The sequence below is a fragment of the Cucurbita moschata genome, unplaced genomic scaffold (genome assembly GCF_002738365.1).
Source record: "Cucurbita moschata cultivar Rifu unplaced genomic scaffold, Cmos_1.0 Cmo_Scf00029, whole genome shotgun sequence".
Taxonomy (NCBI): domain Eukaryota; kingdom Viridiplantae; phylum Streptophyta; class Magnoliopsida; order Cucurbitales; family Cucurbitaceae; genus Cucurbita; species Cucurbita moschata.
Genome location: NW_019268545.1, coordinates 2,736,358 through 2,758,076, shown reverse-complemented (window position 1 = coordinate 2,758,076; position 21,719 = coordinate 2,736,358). Strand labels below are relative to the sequence as shown.

Here is a 21,719-nt window from a genome sequence, read left to right as displayed (position 1 = left end):
TTATATTAGAAAAAGGTAAAAATCAATTAACCCATCATCAAACCAAAAGAACCATTTTTTTTTTTTTTGTTCTTAATAGAGTGAGATGAGTTGTAAAACAAAATGCTGTACCAAAGAAAATGCATCATATGTCGTCGACTAGGGTTACTAGATAGATTGCTCGATTAGAATTGGGACCTATAGTAGTGTTGAAGTCGTAGTTTCCATTCCAGGTCACCGACACACTGATCCGACCCAAGCCTTGTTCTAGTTTTAAACCATTAATGTTTAAATTAGAGAAATTTTAAAGTGGGAATAGGAAAAGAATTTGTATGAAGGTTCTAAATGTGAAGACTTTATAGGGTCCTATGAATCACTAAGATTGTTTTGAAAGAAAGAAAGGAAAGGAAATGAATAAGGTTTTGACCGAAGAAAGTGGATTCCATTAAAATGAGTGAAATTCCATTGTTTTCTTTTTGGAAATGTCCCGAGATCCCAAATCAATCATTTATTTTCTTATCCTTTTCTCTTCTCTTCCAACGTTTAAATGAAGGCATAGGAGAAGGAGGAGGAATAGGCCTCACCCACAAACCCATTTTCAAACTTTGAACTTCACCACAGACACTTCCCATCAACCTCTGCTCCAAATTTGGCCCACTTCTGAAATACACTCGGCCCCATCAACCTACTCGAACAAATTATTCAATAAAACGGGACCTAAGGAAGGGGCAAGACTGTGAGATCCCACCTCGATTAGGAGAACGAAGCATTCCTTACAAAAGTCCGAAAATCTCGGACTCTAACCGAAGGAAGGAAATGGCCTAAGAGGACAATATGTGCTAGCAGTGGGTTTGGACGGTTACAAATGGTATCAGAGCCAGACAGCAAGCGTTGGGCCTACAAGGGGTGGATTGTGAGATCCCACATCAATTGGAAAGAAAAACGAAACATTTCTATGTTTTAAAACCTCAAGCGAAAATTGAAAAAGGACAAATTTCCCAACATTATGACAGAGGTTGGTTATGTCGTAAGCAGACATGTTTTAAGGTAGAGACAAAATTGGGGCTGATCCAATGGGTTCCCACAGTTCAGCCTTTGAATGAGAAAGCTGTTGAAGATGGAGAATGGAGAGTGACATATGCTACAACCCGCGTGACTGCTTGTACCATCTTCATCATCAGATCAGTCTTCTTCATAATTTTCTGGTGCTGATCAAGCTTAGTTTGTTTCTTAGTTCTTGCTTTTGGAGAGACCTTTATTCCACTTGCTTCCTTTTCTCTATGCTCTTTTAGACATGCCGGTCTATTGCATTGTTTTGTTGCTCTTTTGTGTTATTAAGCACTTTGAGGGGTCGCTACCGCTATGTCCGGCTATAGTGTTAGGAATCACGGATCGTATGATATTGTCCACTTGAGTATAATCTCTTATGGTTTTGCTTTGAACTTCCTCCCAACAATTCTCCTCTCGAAGAAAGTACACTATACAGCCTCCCCCGAGCTCTATGGAGCCCTCGAACCACCTCCTCTTAATCGAGGCTCGACTCCTTCTCTGGAGTCCTCGAACAAAATACACCCTTTGTTCGACTGATATGAACCACGACTAAGGAATTTCCATACCTCAAGGTCCAATTACAAGGACGAGAGCCAAAAAGTTACAACAAACCTTATACACTTGTATTCAAGTTATGGTGAGCTCATCAAACGAAATTCTATAAGACATTGGAGACCTCCCTTATATGTTGGGCAAAGTTGAGCTTCTAGAAAGAGATGAATTAAATGCACTTTAAATTGCATTTAATGAACTCAGCTGAATTTATGAAACTAGTTCAAAGATGACTAATAAGCACATTTCATCCCTTGCACTATTAATTATAATTTAATTATTTATTTGTCATATTTAAGCTAGTTTTAAATATAGGAGTTAAAGGTTATATTATAACCCACGTACGTTACCATATTTCACTATTAACTAGCCATTTTAATATGGAAGCTATGGGTATTTCTTATTTACCATCCCATTTAATTTAGGAGTTATGTATCACATTGGTTAAGATTGCAAAGGCTATACAAAGCCTTCTTTCTTTGATTAGAGACATCAGATTTTGGAATTAAGAATATAATTTCTATTTTAGCTTTGTTGAGAGCTAAGTTTTTCTTTGCAAATTCTTGTGTTTAGAACTTATATGCTAGAGTCATTCAAGTGGTATTGATCAAACCTCTTGTGGAGTGATTCGAATTACAGAGTTTAGAAATGAGTTTTCTTTACTTTTGATCTTGATCATCAAGGTAATCCATTTCATACTTTCCCTTGGGTTGATTTTCATATCATCGACACTTGAGAGACACTTTTGACTATCGAGGCTCACAACTTCTTTGTTCTAACACTCGAGGATTCTATTGACATAACTAAGTTAAGAGCATAGCACTGATACCATGTTAAGAATCACGACTCTCCACAATGGTATGATATTGTCCACTTTGAGCATAAGCTCTCATGGCCTCGTAGCAATGGAGATGTATTTCTTACTTCTTAAATTAACAAACGTGAGACTCTCTCCCAACAATCTCAACAGAAAGGCGTTGACGTCTCTCTTGTGAGAGAGGGAGTCTACTACAAAGTGAATTCTGCAACTTTGTCCATATTATCCTAATCAATAGAGACATTCTGAGATTCCCATCTCCGAATGAAACCAGAAATAGGTGCCACATGGCGTGGTAAAACGGCAGCCCTTTTATTACAGTGGATAAGTGTAAGAGATAGGAACTGATAGCACATTTAAGGGACTGATAGCACATTTAAGGGACTGATAGCACATTCAAGTGACTGATGGCACATTTAAGGGCGGCTAGTGAAGTTCCTTTTATCAAAACATTCCTTTTGGTAGTCTACATGTTCAAGATTCTTGTTCAAAATTTGAAAACTAGAAAGGTGGATTAAAAGAATTTTCAAAAGTGATATGAAAAAGTAGAAACTAAAGCAAGGAACTTGGGAAAGAAAAAGGAAGAGATTATGAAGCAGGTCCCAAGAAAGCAAAATTTCATCAAGGAAATGAGGATGAATGAAGTATTTTTATGTATGTTTTTCAGGGCAATCCTGAGTTTTTGTGTTGCCTGTTTAGGTTGTTTAGGTTAGGGAGCCCTTGCCTGCTTTGTATAGGTAGATTCTTGTTCAAGATTAGTCCTTTTTTGCATCAAAATCAGGGGCCTTTGGTTGGATGTCTCGTCTTCTTGCAGTCGGGGAATCTTATTTGTTATCAAGTTCCTATCGAGTTCCCCCTTGCCTTTGTAAGGGCTCGACACCGCCCCTAATAGATATTGTCCTCTTTGGACTTTTCCCTTCAAGGCGTTCCTCTGAAGGTTTTAAAACGCATCTACTAGGGAAAGGTTTCCACACCCTTGTAAGGAATGTTTCGTTCCCTTCTCCAACCGATGTGGGATCTCACAATCCACCCTCCTTGGGGGCCAGTATTCTCGCTGGCACACTGTCCGATGTCTAGCTCTGATACCATTTGTAACAACCCAAGCGACTTTGGGCTTCCTTTCATGGGCTTCTCCATTACGCGTCTATTGTGAGATCCCACGTCAGTTGGAGAAGGGAACAAAACATTCTTTATATAAAGGTGTGGAAACCTCTCCCTAGCAGATGCGTTTTAAAAACTGTGAAGGGAAAACTCAAAGAAGATAATATCTGCTAGCGGTGAGCTTGGGTTTGAGCGGTTACAGCTTTACTTCAAATGGGTTTCACATCGGTCGTATGGTTCGGTGGCTCAAAATAGACTTGTTTTGTCAAAAGATCTTGTCCTTAGAGCTAGCCTTGTTGTTGTGTTTAAAGATATCAACCACTTACACAGCAACTCTCCAATCTTAGCTAAGTCTTAATAGAATCAGCATTAACTTGAATATATACAACTTCTAAGATAGACATATATTCTGAAAGCTACAAAAAAGTAAGTCACCTACTGTATGAAAAGATAAGTAAATACACGAGTTTCAACTCGGTTCAAAGGAATGTCGAACGACTAACCATTGAAGTTATGTAGTCTATGCTGATTTCCTACCATTGAAGTCGAAAAAATCCTTTCACCAATTGTTGGACTAGGAGACATGGTGGGGTGCATGCATCCACAGAATAACCCCTTCTTGTTCTTGTTCTTGCTTCTAATGCTACTATAAAGATAGTCCTGCAGTCGAATTTTGGGTCGTTCGACGACCCTCGTCCTAGACTTTGTTTCCTTTTCGTCGTCTTGTTTCAGTAGTAGAAGTTGTAACCTCTGCACCTCAAGCTGCAGCTGCCCAATTTTCTTGGACCCTCTTCTTGCTTGAGCTGAAATGATTCTTTTGCGGACATTTCCACTTTCATCAGCAGATCCAATGGTGGTCGCTCCATCAGTAGACAATGTCCCATCTTGTACGTTCTTCGTCAATTTGCAATTGGCGTTAAACTGCTTCATAACAGACGCCTCGACTTCTTCGAGTTGTTCTTTCATGGTCTCGTACTCCGCTGCGTTACTCCTTTTCTGCTTTGTAAGCACGATTCGCTTTAAATCTTGAATGGTTATTTGAAGGTTTGTCAATTTCTGCATATCGGAATCGAGTCGTTCAAGAATCTTCCTCTCTTTTCGTTTGTGGAGAGGGACGGATAATCTACTTGAGGTCTCTGATATGTCCACTCCCACCTCTTTCTCGACCAACGAATCGGTCGAGGGATGCTTATTTTGTTCCTTGACTACTTCAAATCTGTTATAGTTAGTTGAGGACGTCGCCATGCTCTGAGATTTGCGTACCATAAGATCAATGCTACCATCCTCATCAGTTGCCTCCCATAATTCTAGCATCTGGTTGTCAACTCCATTAGAACATTTGGCCATTTGATCAAGAATGATGTCCTTGGTCAATATTTCACCACTAACTTCAACGACTTTCGTCTTCGATCTCTGTAAATCGTTTCCGAGTTCAATCTCTCTTCTTGGAGTAGTAGGCCTTGTCTGGTAATTTCCACAACCCGCTTCCTCGATTCTCCTCGTTACCATCTCTTGTTTGCTAGTAGAGTTCATGTTTTCTAGAGTCTCGAGTTTTACCTTTTCGATTACAGCCATTTCCACAACCTGAATCCTTCTATGCAAATCCTTCAATTCAAAAGATCCATTGTGCAGTCTTGCTATCAGATCGTGATATATTTGCTGGAAGCCTTCAGAATGCTCATGATTTGCTGAGTCAGTATTCTGAAAACAGAGAGTATAAGTTGCATACCGAGAATGTTGAGAATTGTTGGGAGGGAGTCTCGAGAATGATCATGGGTTTATAAGTAAGGACTACATCTCCATTGGTATGAGGCCTTTCGGGGAGACCCAAAGCAAAGCCATGAGAGCTTACGCTCAAAGTGGACAATATCATACCATTGTGGAGAGTCGTGATTCCTAACATGGTATCAGAGTAATGCCCTTAACTTAGCCATGTAAATAGAATCCTCAAATGTCGAACAAAGAAGTTGTGAGCCTCGAAGGTGTAGCCAAAAGTGACTCAAATGTCGAACAAAAGGTGTACTTTGTTCGAGGACTCCAGAGGAGTCGAGCCTCGATTAAGGGAGGCTGTTCAAGGACTCCATGGACCTCAGGGAGGCTCTATAGTGTACTTTGTTCAAAGGGAGGATTGTTGGGAGGAATTCCCACGTCGACTCTCCATTGGTATGAGGCCTCGTGGGGAAGTCCAACGCAAAGTCACGAGAGCTTATGCTCAAAGTGGACAAGAAAGTATATGAGATCATAGAGAATGAATACCTTTACTTCTTGTTTCTCATAGCTGTAAGTTTTTCTGCACAGAAGAGAATGATTCTCCAGATAGGTTACAGAATCATTCAAAGATGTGACTGCTGATGTATATTTGGCCAAATGAACTCCTAGTTCTCCACTTACATCAGTTATGTTGTAATTACTTCGACTTTCGAGGTTCGCGTATGCTTCATCGAGCTCAAGAAGCTTTCCCTTGAACACTATTTCTCGAACAGCAGAGCTTTGAAGCTCACCGAACAGTTCAGCAGCCCGAGTCTCACATATTTCAACCTCCATTCTCTTCTTCACTAGCTCGCACCTCAAACTCTTCTCCCTATGTTTATGCCTCTTAACATCTTCTTCCAAAGTAAAGTTTAGTTCCCGCAACGATGCTATCTCTCTGGCTCGACATTTGCTTTCACCGGATAGTTCGACAACGACGTCCTCTTTCTCGTCTACTATGGCTCTAGCCTCTTCACACATCGTGGTGAGTTCCTTCACCCTCTTATGCAACTCTGAGTTCTCATTCTGTATCATGATCATAAGCTGTTCTGCTTCCAAAAGCTCATGCTCTGACCTCTCTAATAATCGTACTTTCTCTTCAAGATCATTGTTCAAACAGTGAAGCTTTTCCACTTCTTCAGCAAGTCGTTTTCGATCGAAGTTTGCATCGGAAAGTGAACTCTCGAGAAGGGTGTTTTTCTCCGACTGTCGTTCTAAGTTTTCGGTTGCCATTTGCAGCTGAGACGACAGGGTGGATTTCTCTCCTGAGAGAAGTTGACAGCATTCTTCCAATACCTTTACCTTCATCTGTTGGCTTTCTAATTCAATCAAATTCTTCTCACAGTGATCTTCGATGTTCTTCAACTTCTCCAAGAGATCATTCTTTTGGTTAAGTTGAAACTCAAGACTTGCTTCGAGTTTCTCCAAATTCGTAGTCATGTTTGACATCTCGTCCCGCAAACAATTTATCGACATTTCTGAAGATAAGTTAATCTTCTGGACTTCATCCTCTAGAACTCGATTCCGTGTTTCCATCTCCTGAGATTTTGAATGCAGTTCTTGCAATGTGGTGAAAGCAGTTTCATTCTCTACATATCTCGAACGTTCTTCCTGTATCGACGCCGAAAGCCTTCCCAACTCCTTCTGCTTCTCAATTAGTTCGACACTTTGCGAGCCTATCTTCTGCACCATAGAGTCCATCTCAGATTGAAGAATTTGATTCGACCTCTGTAAATGAAGGCATCTTTCTTCAGCACCCTTCAACATTGCAACCCCATTAGCCTTCTCATCCTCTACCCTTTCTAGCTCCTCTCGAGCATTAGAGATTTCATGTTCCAGGCTCGTAATCTTCTCTCGACATAGACGATGCCTGAGACCTGCAGCTTTCGTTTCTTCAACTAATCGTGTGAGCGCTTCCCTAATCGTCAAGACTTCACTTTGAGCTTCATCAGCTTGCACCTTATACCTCCTGGCATCCTCTTCTGCAAGCACTACTCTTTCCTCTAAGCTTAAAACGACAGCTTCTCTTTGAGACTCGACTCTTGAAACTTCCCGTTTAAGTCGTTCTACTTCGGTTTCGGCTTTGCTAGCTCTCGTAGTGTTTTCGACATTCTTTTGAACACACAAGATGCTGTCTTGTAGAGTAGATAACTTATCTAAACATTGCTGGTAGCTTAAAAGACTGGCTTCTCTTTCAGTCTCTAGTTTGGCAAGGGACTCTTTCAAAATTGAAACCTCCATCTCGGCCTTACCAGCTCTTTCGTTTAAACTCCTTGAATCTTCTTGCGCTCGAGATACCTCGGACTCTAACGTAGACAACCTCTGTAGACTGTCGTTATGCTGAAGTAACCCGACTTCCTTTTCAGCTTCTAGTTTAGCAAGCGCGTTCTTTAAGGATAAAATTTCATACTCAGCTCTATCCACCCTTTCGGACTCGACATATACTCGATTCTTAAGCTCATGATTCCCATTACTTTGTATATTCTCTTCTTCAGGATCAAGATCATGAAAATTGAGACGTTTTCTCGCCTTCCCATCGTCGAATTTCGAAAGATTCTTGGCTACTCCTGAGTTAAACAACTCATCAAGATGCTTCAACCACGTCTCCCTTGTCATCAAATTAGAGCCTTTGCTGGAAGGTTGAGTTTTTTCAGGTGTAAAATAATCAGCATCAGTGCTGTCATCAGGGTGAGCCATGGATATATGATTAGGAAAAGCTTCAGCCATGGTTCGATGAGCCTGATGAATCACAACGGTTGCGTGATTGTATCGTTCAGCCAATGCTCGGTACGCTCGGTAAAACTCCTCGACTAGTTTCATAAGCTCAGGACGCTTTTTATAATACATCTCAGCCCTCTTTGCAAAGGAATCTGCATCTTCTTCAATAAGCTTGATCATCTGCTTGATGTTTTCATCCATGTCTACCAAGAACAGACAAGAATTCTGATTAGAGACACAAAAACAAAGAACATAGAACACAAAACACGACAGAATGAAACCTACAGGGCAGCTCCAGAGACAACAAAAGGGTGTACCTGAAAGACTGTCTTGAAGCCATTTAGAGGTCTTTGGGCTAATGTGGCTATCCCACCACCAAGAATACGAACGCTTGGAATCTACAGCCGAGGGGGTTTCCATGGATTCCCCACTCTTATGTCTCAACCCAGATGGAATTTTGACCCAAAATCGTTAAATTGTGAACCCAAGAACAGGAATCTGGATCAAGGTTTGAAAAGAATGAAAACCCAGAACTTAGATTGTTGCATAGAAGCAAGAAAGCTGGAGGGTACCTGATGAACACGATGGGTTGTGTTCATGAGTGTTGTTGAACCTGAAGAACACATGAAATTCAGACATTATGGAAAGAACAAGAAACAGAGAAATGTTCAAGAATCAAAGAACTTACAGAACAGATTCTTATTTTTTTCCCCACAAAAGAGGAGAAGGGGTGGGTTTTGATTCTGGAATAGCAATGACGGTGGCAGTCTTTTAGTGTTCTTGTGTGTCGCGCAGCCTGGTTTTTTTGTTGCTTTTTATGCAGTGTAGTGGTAATATTTCAGCTTTTGCAAAATGTTTATGGCGGAAGATGAGAGCAAACACCGTGGTTAAGGGGAGAGAATTAAATAAGAGAGAGAAGCAATCACTTTATACAAAGTCAAGAATTGATTTTTTTTTCTCTTTTTTTCTTTGTTCATACTTATAGATCGAAGACAGATCCCACGTCGGGAGGAGAATGAAACACGGTAGTTCTTACGGGGTGGAGACGATGGGGTCGGTCCATGGATTTTCTTTTTTTTTTTTTGCTGCATTTCGCTCAAAAGGTTGAAGGGAGATAATGCATCAAGTTGTTCACAAAGGCCAATTTGATCCTCTGGGAACCCTAAGAGACCCATTGACTCCACCTACCGTCCATGTACGATCTGTACTAGATTTGACCAACTGCCCATCCTACCTCCTCTACGTTCTTGACAGCCCATCTTTGTCTCAGTAGAATCTTTCAATAGCATGTTTCGATCCTCTTCTCCATTACAAGTGTGTTAAAAATTTGGAGCCGAAGCTCGAAAGAAAAAGCTCAAGTAGAACAATATCTGTTAACGGTGCGCTTGGACCAATACATGAAAAAAGAATAAAAAAGAGAGATTTTGGGAATATTTTATCACTCCAACGTGAGATGCAATGGAAATTATTATATATATATATATATATATATTTTTACTTCAACATGGAAATATTAAAATTGGAAGTAAAAAATAGTTACGTTGGGGTTGAAATTTATGTTTTTAATTTATTTGTTGGACTTAAATAAAAAGAAAATATTAAGAAGAAAATGATTTAATTATTAAATGTATAATGGTGGAGGGTACACGTGTCATATCATGTATTTATATCACAAAATCTATTTTGAATCTACAAATAAATAAATAAATCATATTTGAATGGCATATGCTATGAGTGTGTGGAATAATTTAAATTATTTTATAACCTAAAGTTTTGAATCTACATGTTATCTTTATAGTATTATAAATAAAATCTTTTAAAAAATAATATATATATATATATATTTTATAATAAAAATGATGAGAGGCATAGAGAGGGCTTTGAAATCATGCCTTGCTTTAGGGGGAAAGATATAAAATGTATAGGCATGCTTGGTTTGCTTGTTTTTTTTAGTGTAACAACTTTACCCATATTCATTATTCATTATATTGTTGGACCTTTCTTTTTTATTTTTACGAAATTTGTTAATTACAACTACTTAACGAAAAAAAAAAAGAAAAAAGAAGATATATCCACCTTTTTGGAGCCCGGTGTCCTTACTGACACACCTCATGTCTACCCATTTCAAGGAAGACCGAGAAGGTTGGCACATTGTCCAGTGTTCCTTTCTCCAATTGATGTGGGACCCCCACCAAATCCACCCCTGGGGCCAGCGTCCTTACTAACACACTTCGTGCCTACCCCCTTCGAAGAAAAGCGAGAAGGATGACACATCGTCCAGTGTCTAGCTCTCATAACATCTGTAACATCCCAAATCCACCGCTAACAGATCTTATCCTCGTTGGGTTTTCCCTTTCGGGCTTTCCTTCAAGGCTTTAAAACGCGTTTGCTAGAAGAAGGTTTTACACATTTTTAAAAGATGTTTTGTTCTACTCTCCACGTGGGACATCACTTTTTTTTTTTTTTTTTTTAATTTTATGACCATGTTACTGTGAGATCTCGTATTTATTGGAGAGGAGAACAAAATATTGCTTATTAAACTTCTCCCTACTAGACACGTTTTAAAACCCTGGGACGAAACCAAAGAGGACAATATCTGTTAGCAGCAGACTTGGGTTGCTATAAATGGTATTAGAGTCAGACACCAAGCGGTGTATCAATAAAGATGCTCGCCCCCAAGAGAGATAGATTAGTTTTCCAAAATCGCATTTATTTCCTAACTCGTTGTATCAAATAAGTCAAAATTCCTCATTATTAATGTTAGGTTCACATTAAGGATAGTTAGTCGCTAATTTTCTTATATTTCTTCAATTTTTTTTAATGATATAATGACAATTCAACTGATAAAAAAAATTAAAAATAAATCACACTAAATATTAAAAATTTGCTAGGGAAACCAAAAAGGAACGCAATGACGTGGCAAATCGAATTTTGTGTGGCACAAGATTGTTGGACCACGTGGGTGAATTTAATGTATACAAAAGTAATAAACTTTTAGACCATATTATAATTGATTGGATAATATATATGAAGCGTGGTCACTTTATAGAGCGCGGCTCATGTGGCGCACCTTAGGACCAACCATTCCCAGCTTAGTCAAGGTATTATAATAAATGTATTTACATTAATACCTCACCCCATCATTTTCACCATAAATTTCCTCATGGATATTACCCATGGCATTAATTACTTCACCTTTTAATCTCTTCAGAAGTTACTATTAACCACGGCAATCTTTTTTAAAATTACTGTTTTTTTCTGTCGTCATATGCCACCCACTATTCCCATACATTGGGAGAACCTTTTTTCATGAAAGGGTGAGCTGTCTTCCCTAAATATTAGGGTTTTGGAGTACATAGCTATTTTAAATTCAAAATTTAAAACGGTGACACCCGAGTAAATGAGTAGTACGTGAATGATCAAAGACCACGTTCCAATGAAAACTTAAAACAATTGGAATTTACTACTGTGTTTCTTTTTCGGTGGCTCGATCAGAAGAAACATATCAGTGAAGACAAAATACGATGAAATGACTCGTGTTGGTTTGTGAAGATAATCTTCACTCTTAGAAGCAAGAACCAAGTAGCTTGATCGTGTCGTAGGGCATGCAGGAGAGTGTTAAGGTCATCAAGTTGTCACAATTTAGTGCAACTTATTTTAGTTTGAATTAGTTATGGAACATATGATATTCGTAATCTTCCAGAATATATTAGTTAGGAAATATATTTTAGATATCGTAATCAGTTGAATTTGAATAGTAGTATATTTTATTTTATTATCAGGATTTAGTTGGTTTATATTTTCTTGGTAGATATTATTTAGTATCTTGTATCCTATTTAAAGGTCGTGAATATCAATGAAGATAGAACATTCGATCCCAATTCTTTTCCTCATTCTTAAATCTGTATTCTTTCGTTGAGTAATAATATTTTCATATCTATGCACACTTAATAGTGGTAGATATTGCGACACAAGTGTCGTAAAATTTTGGATATGGGTCGTTAAAAAAAATTTTAAGGTCCAAATTTTCCCGTTCATAATTTTAACGAATTTTAGTTTAAACATAATTTTAAAACATTTACGAACAATTATATTTTAAATTTGAAATAATAATTATATTTGGTAGAGAAATAGTAAATTGAAGTGTTATTTATTTATTTATTTTTGTAATTTAGTCAAAAAGAAAACAAACAAAAATAATATCCTTATATTGTCATTATGCTGTTACGACTTAGGAATAAGATAAAAGTATGAAGTGGACCCCACTTCTTTTGTCAGATGTCCCTTCTTTACCCTTCCTTCCGTCGTCACCAATTCGTAGCCTTTGGATTGTCTTAATGGGCCTGTCCTTGAACTTCAATTGGGCTCTCACGTATCTGACAAAAGCCCAAATACAGGCCCAATGGGCCAGAGGTTTAACTCAGCCAGAACCATAGAACTACGTAGTAGGTTTCCAATGAACCAGCAGCGAGCCTTCTCCCTCTACCACACCCACATCAAGCTCCTGGGTTTCGACCTTAATTCACTCACCCAAAGCGCTTCTTCCTCCTCCTCCGATGCAGTTTCCTTCTCTCGCAGAGGCTATGCCGTTTCTTGTGTTGAGATCGTCGGCGTTGTGGTCTTCCGTGACCTGAAACCCAACAGGTTTCTTAGATTTTCTGTCGACGATGGTACAGGTTGTGTTAGCTGCATCCTGTGGCTAAACCATCTCACGTCGCCTTATTTTGCCTCACGCCACCAGCCAGATGTTCGTATAATTGGAAATATGGCGACCCATTTCGCAGCCCAAATTAGGGTTGGGATTGTTGCTAGGGTTCGAGGGAGGGTTAGCAGCTATAGGGGAGTGGTGCAGATGACGGTGTCAGATGTTGTGGTTGAGAACGACCCAAATGCTGAAATTCTGCATTGGTTGGATTGTATGAGGTTGGCTCTTAAGTGTTATGACCTCTCCCCTGCACCTAAGTAGCTGTAGATTCCAATGGTTTTAAAATGCTATCTCTTCTAGTCTTGTGCTTTTCTTTTTTCTGAATGCAGTGAAGATTCCGCTCTTTGTTGCTTTTGTTTTCTCTTAAAGTTGAGTTTACTGTAGAAGAGATTGGTCTTTGGAATGATTATATAATAAAATATGAAAACTAGTAGCTACTGCCTGTGTTTACTGTTTAGTTTGATGAAAGCTGCTGAAGTTCAACGAGGAACTTAATGAGAAATAACCAATTGGCAATTCTTTTCTGCTTTGGATATGATCAAGTGGATGGTGTGAGTATTAATAAACAGCATAAACATATCAGCCCATACCACAGCTGCGACAAATTTGACCCATTCGCTACATCAAGTAGCAATGAAGATGTTAGTTTAGATAGCATGATTTCTAGATGTATGGGCCTCCAACTTTTAGGCTTGCTTTTTTTTAGCTTTTTTCTTTGGGAGTTGATTCTTTTTCAGTGAAGGATCCTTTTGAAAGAAAGATATGGGTAGTGGGGATTTTCTTGTTTCAAGCAGGGTGTGTGCAGGATGAACAATAAAAAGTCAGAAACAAACGAGTCAATGTTTGTGGGGGAAAGAATGGCTTATGAACACAGATGAAAGGTAAGTTGAATCCTCTGTTACTGCATACCCAAAAGAACTCTCCACTTTTGAGCTCTGTCAATTCAAAACTCAGTGTCACTGAGATTTCACTATGGCTTTCAATCATTCTCACTGCTCTCTGTTGCTACCTATGAATATGATTGGCTTGCATTCAACTAATTCTCTGAAAAAAGAGCATTTTCTTATTGATATTGTGAAAGATTTCTGTTTGATATGTTTGGGCCATAAAGCACAAAAATAGTGGAAGCTTCCATATATGTGACTGCTATGGCTACTCACTGTTTCCTTTTCCTCTTTTTGAACTGATTCTTATGTGCTTTCAGAATAGGGATGTCAAACAAATTCAACCACCCTGAAAGCTTGATCACTTTTACTCAAACTATTTTGGTTCGATTGATTCAAGTTTGTATGAGTTTAATTTCACTTTTACTCACCGCTAGCAGATATTATCTGCTTTGGGCTTTTCCACGCGTATGCTAAGGAGAGGTTTCCACATCCTTTTTAAGGGTGTTTTGTTCTCCTCTCCCAACTAATGTGGGATCTCTCTCAACGAGGATATAAATGATTGGATACAACATCTTCTATACCGAATAGGATATCCGTTTTTTTGTATGTCAACAATGATTGGATAATTGACTAAGATTGATGCTATTATCATCAGAACTTGGATACGTGATTGTGATTGAGATTGATTGAAATTTATGTTGGTATCAAATGAAGTTATTAGATATATGATTGGTATGTTTGTTGAAGCAAATTAGACTTGAAACACAACCAAATCTGGAACTGGTTTATATGCATTGAACCTCACGAGTAAATGCCAAATTGTTGCATGATTTAGTGGCTTTAGAGAACAAACCAGTTGCAATGTTCTTGCTTTGAATTTAAGTGGCCTTTCAGGTAGCTCAGGTGGCTATAAAACACCTCGGTCGAGCTGTGTCAGACCTTCTTGGTGGCTACGATCAAAAACAAAGAAGACGGTGGACAAATACCGAATGATTTGATGGGCTACAATGGAGAAAAACAAAATATAGGCCTCCTGATACAACAGTCGGAAGAAATAATATTTATCGATTCGAATATAGTTCAGTTTTTCTTATTAGATCTTATCTGATTACCGTAAGATTAGAACTTTTTGGATATTAAATGAGATGGGTCGGGTCGGGTCGCTTTCAAGTTGTACATCAACCCAAATGATTGATTGAATAATTAAAGGAGGCGAATTAAAATATTTTACTTGCACAACTCATCAAATTCCATTTTGTTTTATAAGGTCTAAGGCTGGTTGGTACATTAATTTAGTAGTTTTCATGTAAAAGTGTTTGATTCTATCTGATCATTTGTGCTGTTCGTTAAGTGGAGATTAGAACCGGAGATGAATTTTATAATCAATCGAAAATCCTAGAGATTACATTTGTCATTAAATAAGCACATTATAAGTCAAGAATTGACTTTGTAAACCTTACGTATCAAAGAAAAGATCTTTCTTCATTCAAAGGAATATTGTTCTTTTTGAGTGATTGTGACACGTTAACAAAGGACGGGTACACGTAAGAACCGAAACTACATTCAAAGAAGAGTGTGATCACGAGGATATAGCCTATGCAAGAACAAAACATGCTAAAACGACTCGTGTTGGGTTTGTGAGGATAGTCTTCACTGTTAAGAGCAGTTCAAGACAAAGGGATATCGGGGCCATCAAGTACATGAGGCTTTAGTGCGATCGGATGGACGAAAATAATGTTTGTGAAAGTACTGATCTTTAATTGTCTGTTGTTTTCAAAGGATGGGTTGGCGTTTTGGTACTTCTATTTTGCATATCCTTTTACAGTTGTTTCTTTAATCAGATGCTGAATGTATGTGTATATATATGTATATGAATATTATCCAATGTGACATCCCCACGTGGCTGAAGGTAGGTGATAAGGTAGCATTCAGGTAAAAGAAGATTGGGGGAACCATAAACTCATTATATCATTTATTGAATCAAAAAGTATATGCAGACTCAATTTGTATAGAAGCATTAAACCATTTGGGCTCCATGGGAATTTAAGTTCTTGATCGGGATTGGCAAATTCATGTAACTGTCTAGGTTCACCACTAGCAAATATTGTTTGCTCTGGTTCGTTATGCATTACTATTAGCCTTACAGTTTTAAAACGTCTGTTAGGAAGAAGTTTCTATAACCCTGTAAAAGATGTTTTGTTTCCCTCTCCAACTGATGTGAGACCTCACAATCCACCCTCTTGGGGGCCTAGAGTCGTCACTGGCACACACCACCTAGTGTCTGGCTCTTATACCATTTGTAACGAAGCATTCCATATTGGTTGGAGAGAAGAATGAAACATTTCTTATAAAGATGTGGAAACCTCTTCCTAGTAGATGCGTTTTATAAGACTGACATTGACACGCAATATTTGTTAGAGGTGGGTTTGGGATCTCACAAACGGTATCAAAGCCAGACACCGAGTAGTGTGCCAACAAGGATGCTGGGCCTTCCATCCCACATTGGTTGGAGAGGGGAACGAAACATTCCTCATAAGAGTATGAAAACCTCTCCCTAGTAGACATGTTTTAAAATTGTTAGGCTAACGAAGAAATATAATGAGCCAAAACGGACAATGTTTATTAGCGATGAGTTTGAATTGTTACATATATAAGGGTTCCATTAGATAGCCAACAAATGTCTCCACACGAAGGAATGTACGCGTGTATTGTGTAGGAAGATAAAAGAAAGAAAAAAAAAAGGGTCACTTTTGAAGAAATAGATGAGATAAGCTTTGGAATGTGGCTTTAGTGACCACCCTAGGCAATCCCTTGGGGTGTGGGGTACCCTAAATTCCCTAACAAGATCCTAAATCTAAGTTAAAAATTATGTAAAGGGTGTGTTTTCCCAATGTGGGTGCTTCTCAAAATCTCATCTTTGTTACCCCAATGTAAGTTGGAAGGAATTGAATCTCAAACAAAAACATAAACCCTAATTTGGTGGTGGTGGATTGCTTCCCATTTGACACAATACTCTTGGTTCTTTCAAACCACAGCTTCAAAAGGATATCCATGCTCAAAACATTCCAAGAAGATGTCCCTCGGAGTAATAAAATAGTATCTATTAATGAAAAAATCTAGTCAAGAATAGCTGTCCAAATTGACATTTGGTAGAGATCTTGATCTGGGTTGTCCTACAAAAGAGAGATCTTGAAACACTGTGATGTTTAAGTTAGTATCGATAATAAACTCGTATCTAACCGAGCACATGTTAAGTTGCATTCCTTACAGTACAGAGTGGACTCCTATACTTGTACTATCTCTCCTTCAACTACCAACACTGATGTCAAGACTGTAAGACAATTCAACTGTATTAGCCGAGAAGTAATCTATCGCCTCCATTTAGCCAATACGTTTATATGGAGATGGATTCCCTTTTCGGGTAGTCAATCAAGCTCCTCGACTTGATCTTGCAGCTCTCAAATAACGTCCTTTCTCTCCTCGAGATGTGCAAGACCAGTGAAACTAGGCATTGAACCGAGTAAACTGAGTAATTGTATGCCCATAACATATCAACCAGGCCTTTGTATGTGTGTGTAATTGGCTATTAGTTTGAATGGACATATATGCTTTTTAAGGGAAGAAAAATCAAGAGGCAATAATTTATAGTTTGACGAAACAATAGAGAATTGGTCAGAGGGGCAGGGGAAGATCCACACTTTCTCATCACTGTCAAAGTTGAATATGGGACAAATTCATTTATGGAAGTTCCTCGGAGTAATTAATGGCAGTTTCTCTTCACACCCTCTTCCTTAATCTCGATATTGTTTTCTTTGGGTTTTTCCTATTTTTATAAAGGATGTTTCGTTCTTCTTCCCAACTAATGCGGGATCCCACAATTCACCCTTTTCGGGGCCACTGATTCATTTGTAGGATCTTCACCAAATTCGCTTCATTACCCGGTGTCTGACTCTCATATCATTTGTAACCGTCAAAGCCCACCATTAGTACATATAAAAGGTCAATACCCAGTGTCTGACTCTCATAAATGGTTAGAGAGAGGTTCCATAACCTTATTAAAGGGGTTTCGTTCTACTCCACAACCGATTACACCGAGAAGGACAAGCCAGAAGCCCCAATTTTCTCCTTGTTTCACTGTGTTTTCTCCTCCCAGAAGATCAGAGAGATGAAGGGATAGCACTCCGTACTCTGTTCTATTCTAGCCTACATCAAACTTGAAACCTAACTTTACTGACCATTCTAGACAGAGAGAGTGGGCTGGGAGAGGAGGAGGGGTCTGTGCACTGTTGGTTTTGAGTGGGTGACCAATTAGAACAAACGCCCTTCAACTTGGGTCCGTCTTGGATTTTGGGTTAATATCGCTTTCTCGAAACACGCAGAATTTGCACACAAACTCACAAGAGGGAGAGAAACAGAGAAACAAAGAGAAACCCCTTCAGTTTCCTTTTTCCTAACCTCATTCTGTTCTTTACCCTTTAATTACTATGTGAAACACACCACATTCAACTGGGTTTCTCTCATTTTCTCTGTTTTTCTCTTTGGAAAAACAGGGGATTCAGATTCTCATGATAAACAAGCTATATGAGTTGAATACCGCATTTGGGTTTTGTTCTAATTCTCGTTGTTTGATTCATTTTACTCCTACGCGTCTAAGAATCATTGGGATTTCCCAGCAATGAGAGATGGAAATTCCAAGAAAAGCAAGGTTTAGAACTATGCCACTACTTTCTTGAGTTCTGTTTGTCTCTATTTTTCTGGGTTTTGTCCAAAATCATTGAATTTTTCTTGTTCTCTTCGTTCTTCAACGGAAGCTTTCAAGAACCAAGACATTATTCAAGAAATGGCTGAATATCAAGAACAAATCAGAAGATTTCGAGGCAGATGACAGTGTTTTTGGTGGGGAATCCTTCTTTTCTTACGATAATTTGCCACTAACATTACTGGGTCTGCTCAAGATCCATCTAAAATGAGGGTTTTCAACAGCTTTATGGTATTCTTTTTTCAGGCGGGCATGAAAACTGGAAGAACAGCCATCTAGAGGAGGCATGCGCTATCAAGAAAAGCCAAACAGGTATAGAATCAAGAGCTCACTCATCATTGTTTCAAATAAAGTCTACTTTTTAATTCATTTCATATGCTTTTTTTCTGTATACATTTCCAGAAGGATCAAGCAAGAGGAATTTTGAAGGAATCCTCCAGCATAGTCTTGAATTTGACGCTCCACAGACCTACGACGTTAACAATTACAGGTATGTTCTCTTTGTTAGGAATCACGTCCCTCTACAATGGTATAGAATGATATTCCTTACTTATAAACCTCCGATCGTTCCCTAAATTAGCCAATGTGGGACTCCCTCCCAACAATCCTCATCCGTTCGGTATGAATGACAGAATATTTGTAGCCACTTGGAATGTTGCTGGAAAATCTCCTCCAAATCATTTAAGTCTTGATGATTGGCTTCCTAGCTCAACTCCTGCAGATATATACGTTCTTGGGTGTGTTCTACAGCTCAGAATTCAAATCTTTTTAAAAGACTTGATGTTTGTGTAAATGATAGAAGAGTTTGTCTTTGTTTTTGGCATCCAGTTTTCAGGAAATTGTTCCTCTGAATGCTGGCAATGTGTTGGGAACAGAAGACAACGGCCCAGCTAAGAAATGGCTTGCTCTTATTAGAAAGACTCTAAATACTCTTCCTGGCACTAATATGGATGCAGATTTTGATGGATCGACAAAGCACAAGGCGTTGTCGTTCTTCCATCGACAATCGTTTCAGTCCACTAGCCGTAGTATGAGAATGGATAATAACATTTCGACACAAAAAGCTCAAGTTGATCGACGGTTCAGTGACTTCGATCAGGTTATGTTTGGGCATAGGCCAAGTGACTATGACCCCACTTGCAGGTGGGGTTCATCTGATGAAGACAATGGACAAGGGGACTCACCATTTGTCTCCCACAATTCACCCATTTCCCGCTGTGGTTCCTTCTCCGTCGACGATGGAGATAGGCAACCCGAGCGCTCGAGGTATTGTTTAGTTGCTAGTAAACAAATGGTTGGTATATTTCTTACTGTTTGGGTGAAGAGAGATCTGAGGGATGATGTCCGTAACTTGAGAGTGTCTTGTGTAGGCAGAGGATTGATGGGTTATCTTGGAAATAAGGTAATGTTTTCTACTTCACTAAGATTTAGGAACTTGTTAAAAGTAGGCCATGATTTACTTCTGGTGTTGTAGGGAGCTATCTCAATTAGCATGTCACTGCACCAAACAAGCTTCTGCTTCATTTGTAGTCACTTATCGTCGGGACAGAAGGAGGGCGACGAGCTACGGAGGAACGCTGACGTTATGGAGATACTGAGGAAAACTAGGTTCCCTAGAGTTAATGGCATGGAAGATGAGCACTACCCTCAAACGGTTCTAGAGCATGAGTAAGTTTATCCTTCATGTACTATCATATTTGGTTCCTGTTTCTCTGTATTCTGTTGAATCATTGAACTTCTTGGTTCAGTCGGATTATCTGGCTGGGCGATTTGAATTATAGGATTGCCTTGTCTTATCGATCCGCTAAGGCTCTCGTCGAGATGCATAACTGGAGAGCTCTATTGGAGAACGACCAGGCAAGTTTGTGTTAACTCTCTCGAAGTTTAGTGTACTTTTATCCAAGAGCTAATGAAACTGAGAGCATGATGGTTCATGTTATCAGCTGAGGATAGAACGAAGACGTGGGCACGTTTTTGAAGGATGGGAAGAAGGGAAGATCTGTTTCCCTCCGACCTACAAGTATTCTTACAACTCGGATAGATACTCTGGAGATTCCCGGTACCCGAAAGAAAAGCGGAGAACTCCTGCTTGGTAACTTTTCTATCCTTAAAGGCGTGATCGAATATACATTAGCCTTTTCCCCAATTACTCCATTTATGATTGTGGCTTGTTACATGAAGGTGTGATCGAATATTGTGGTACGGTAGGGGTCTGAATCAATTGTCTTATGTTCGTGGCGAGTCGAGATTCTCAGACCATAGGCTAGTTTGTAGTGTGTTTTTGGCTGAGGTTGAGTCCCTATCTCCTAATTGGATTAAGAAGGGTCTGAGTTATTCCAATACAAAGATTGAAGCTGAAGAGCTACTGCCAAAACACGAATGGCTATTCGGGACATAGTTTCTTCGGCGAATCTTCCCGACGCACGAATCTTCATATTGCTGCAGATCATGGTGGCCACTGGTTCATTTTTTGAGTTAAATAGAACGCCTCACATGTTCGACAACTAAAGTACGAGCTTGATGCCATTGACTTTAAGAATAGAATGTGTTGTTTTTGGAGTATGTGAACTTTCTAGCCATGTTTCTCATTAAAGGTTCTATTCTGCAGGTGGGCGCTTCCAAAAAGCTCATTTGTCTCCATAATTATGAAGGCTTCTAATGCTAAAAGCCAAAAGAGAAGGTTGGTGTGGCTCAACTTCCTTTAAAAACCCCTTCTGTGAGATCCTACATTGGTTGGGGAGGAGAACGAAACACCATAAGGGTGTGGAAACCTCTTCCTAGCAGACACGTTTTAAAAACCTTGAGGGAAAGTCCGAAAGAGAAAGCCCTTTTCCTCATTGTGTTTTGTTCATCCATATTTCAGATGAAACTCAAGTTGATCTTCTCGACACGAGCTTTTTATCGACACTACTTCAGAACTTCAGCTGACCCAAACATGCTATCAGTAGCAAGGTATATTGACATACTGATATACAGTTGCTCTTTGAGTGTTGATATCTTAAATATCTTGAGGCTTTGTCAACTTAGAAATCGACTAGTCTAGTGTCGTAAATGAGTAGCTGGTGTTAGATGATTATATCATATGCTCGAGTCGGTGGCTTCGTGGCTATAATACTCACTGCTACACACGGTTGCCCTTTGAAATGAAAGGAAGGATTAGGATTAGGATTAGGATACTTTTTTGGTGTTTTCATTTGTCGCTTAATATTCCATTGTACAGATGACATCAAACTGCAACTACAAGTGGGGAATAAAATAAAGCTATGAATCCATTCATATTTTGTCTCCACTTTTCACTTTTTGAACCCAAATTATGGAGTTTCAGGCTCCTTTATAAGGCAATGGCAGGTCCTAATTGGTGAATGGATTGGTTGAACAGTGAAACCACAACTGCTACGGCTA

At 39.1% G+C, this 21,719-nt stretch overlaps 2 protein-coding genes and 1 pseudogene across 3 annotated transcripts; 2 read left to right on the top strand and 1 right to left on the bottom strand.

Annotated features, from left to right (window-relative positions):
- Positions 1-3,850: 3,850 nt before the first annotated feature.
- Positions 3,851-8,857, bottom strand: LOC111464067 (protein NETWORKED 1C). Of its 2 annotated transcripts, XM_023108129.1 has the most exons (6): positions 8,655-8,857; positions 8,539-8,579; positions 8,284-8,464; positions 5,756-8,169; positions 4,037-5,200; positions 3,851-4,002 (listed from the first exon to the last, which is right to left on the bottom strand). In XM_023108129.1, the coding sequence occupies exons 3-6, from the start codon at positions 8,384-8,386 to the stop codon at positions 3,979-3,981; spliced, it is 3,705 nt and encodes a 1,234-aa protein (XP_022963897.1). In that variant the 5' UTR covers positions 8,387-8,464; positions 8,539-8,579; positions 8,655-8,857; the 3' UTR covers positions 3,851-3,978. The 2 variants fall into 2 exon arrangements, with proteins under 2 accessions (XP_022963897.1, XP_022963896.1); XM_023108128.1 differs by having other exon boundaries at positions 3,851-5,200.
- Positions 8,858-12,287: 3,430 nt separating this feature from the next.
- On the top strand, positions 12,288-14,797 carry LOC111463780 (CST complex subunit STN1). Its single transcript, XM_023107684.1, is given in 3 exon segments — positions 12,288-12,397; positions 12,400-13,552; positions 14,453-14,797. Coding segments are annotated over 2 exon segments (627 nt in total). The 5' UTR covers positions 12,288-12,303; the 3' UTR covers positions 12,933-13,552; positions 14,453-14,797.
- A 2,895-nt stretch (positions 14,798-17,692) lies between these two features.
- LOC111464128 lies at positions 17,693-21,081 on the top strand (annotated as a pseudogene).
- The last annotated feature ends 638 nt before the right edge of the window (positions 21,082-21,719 follow it).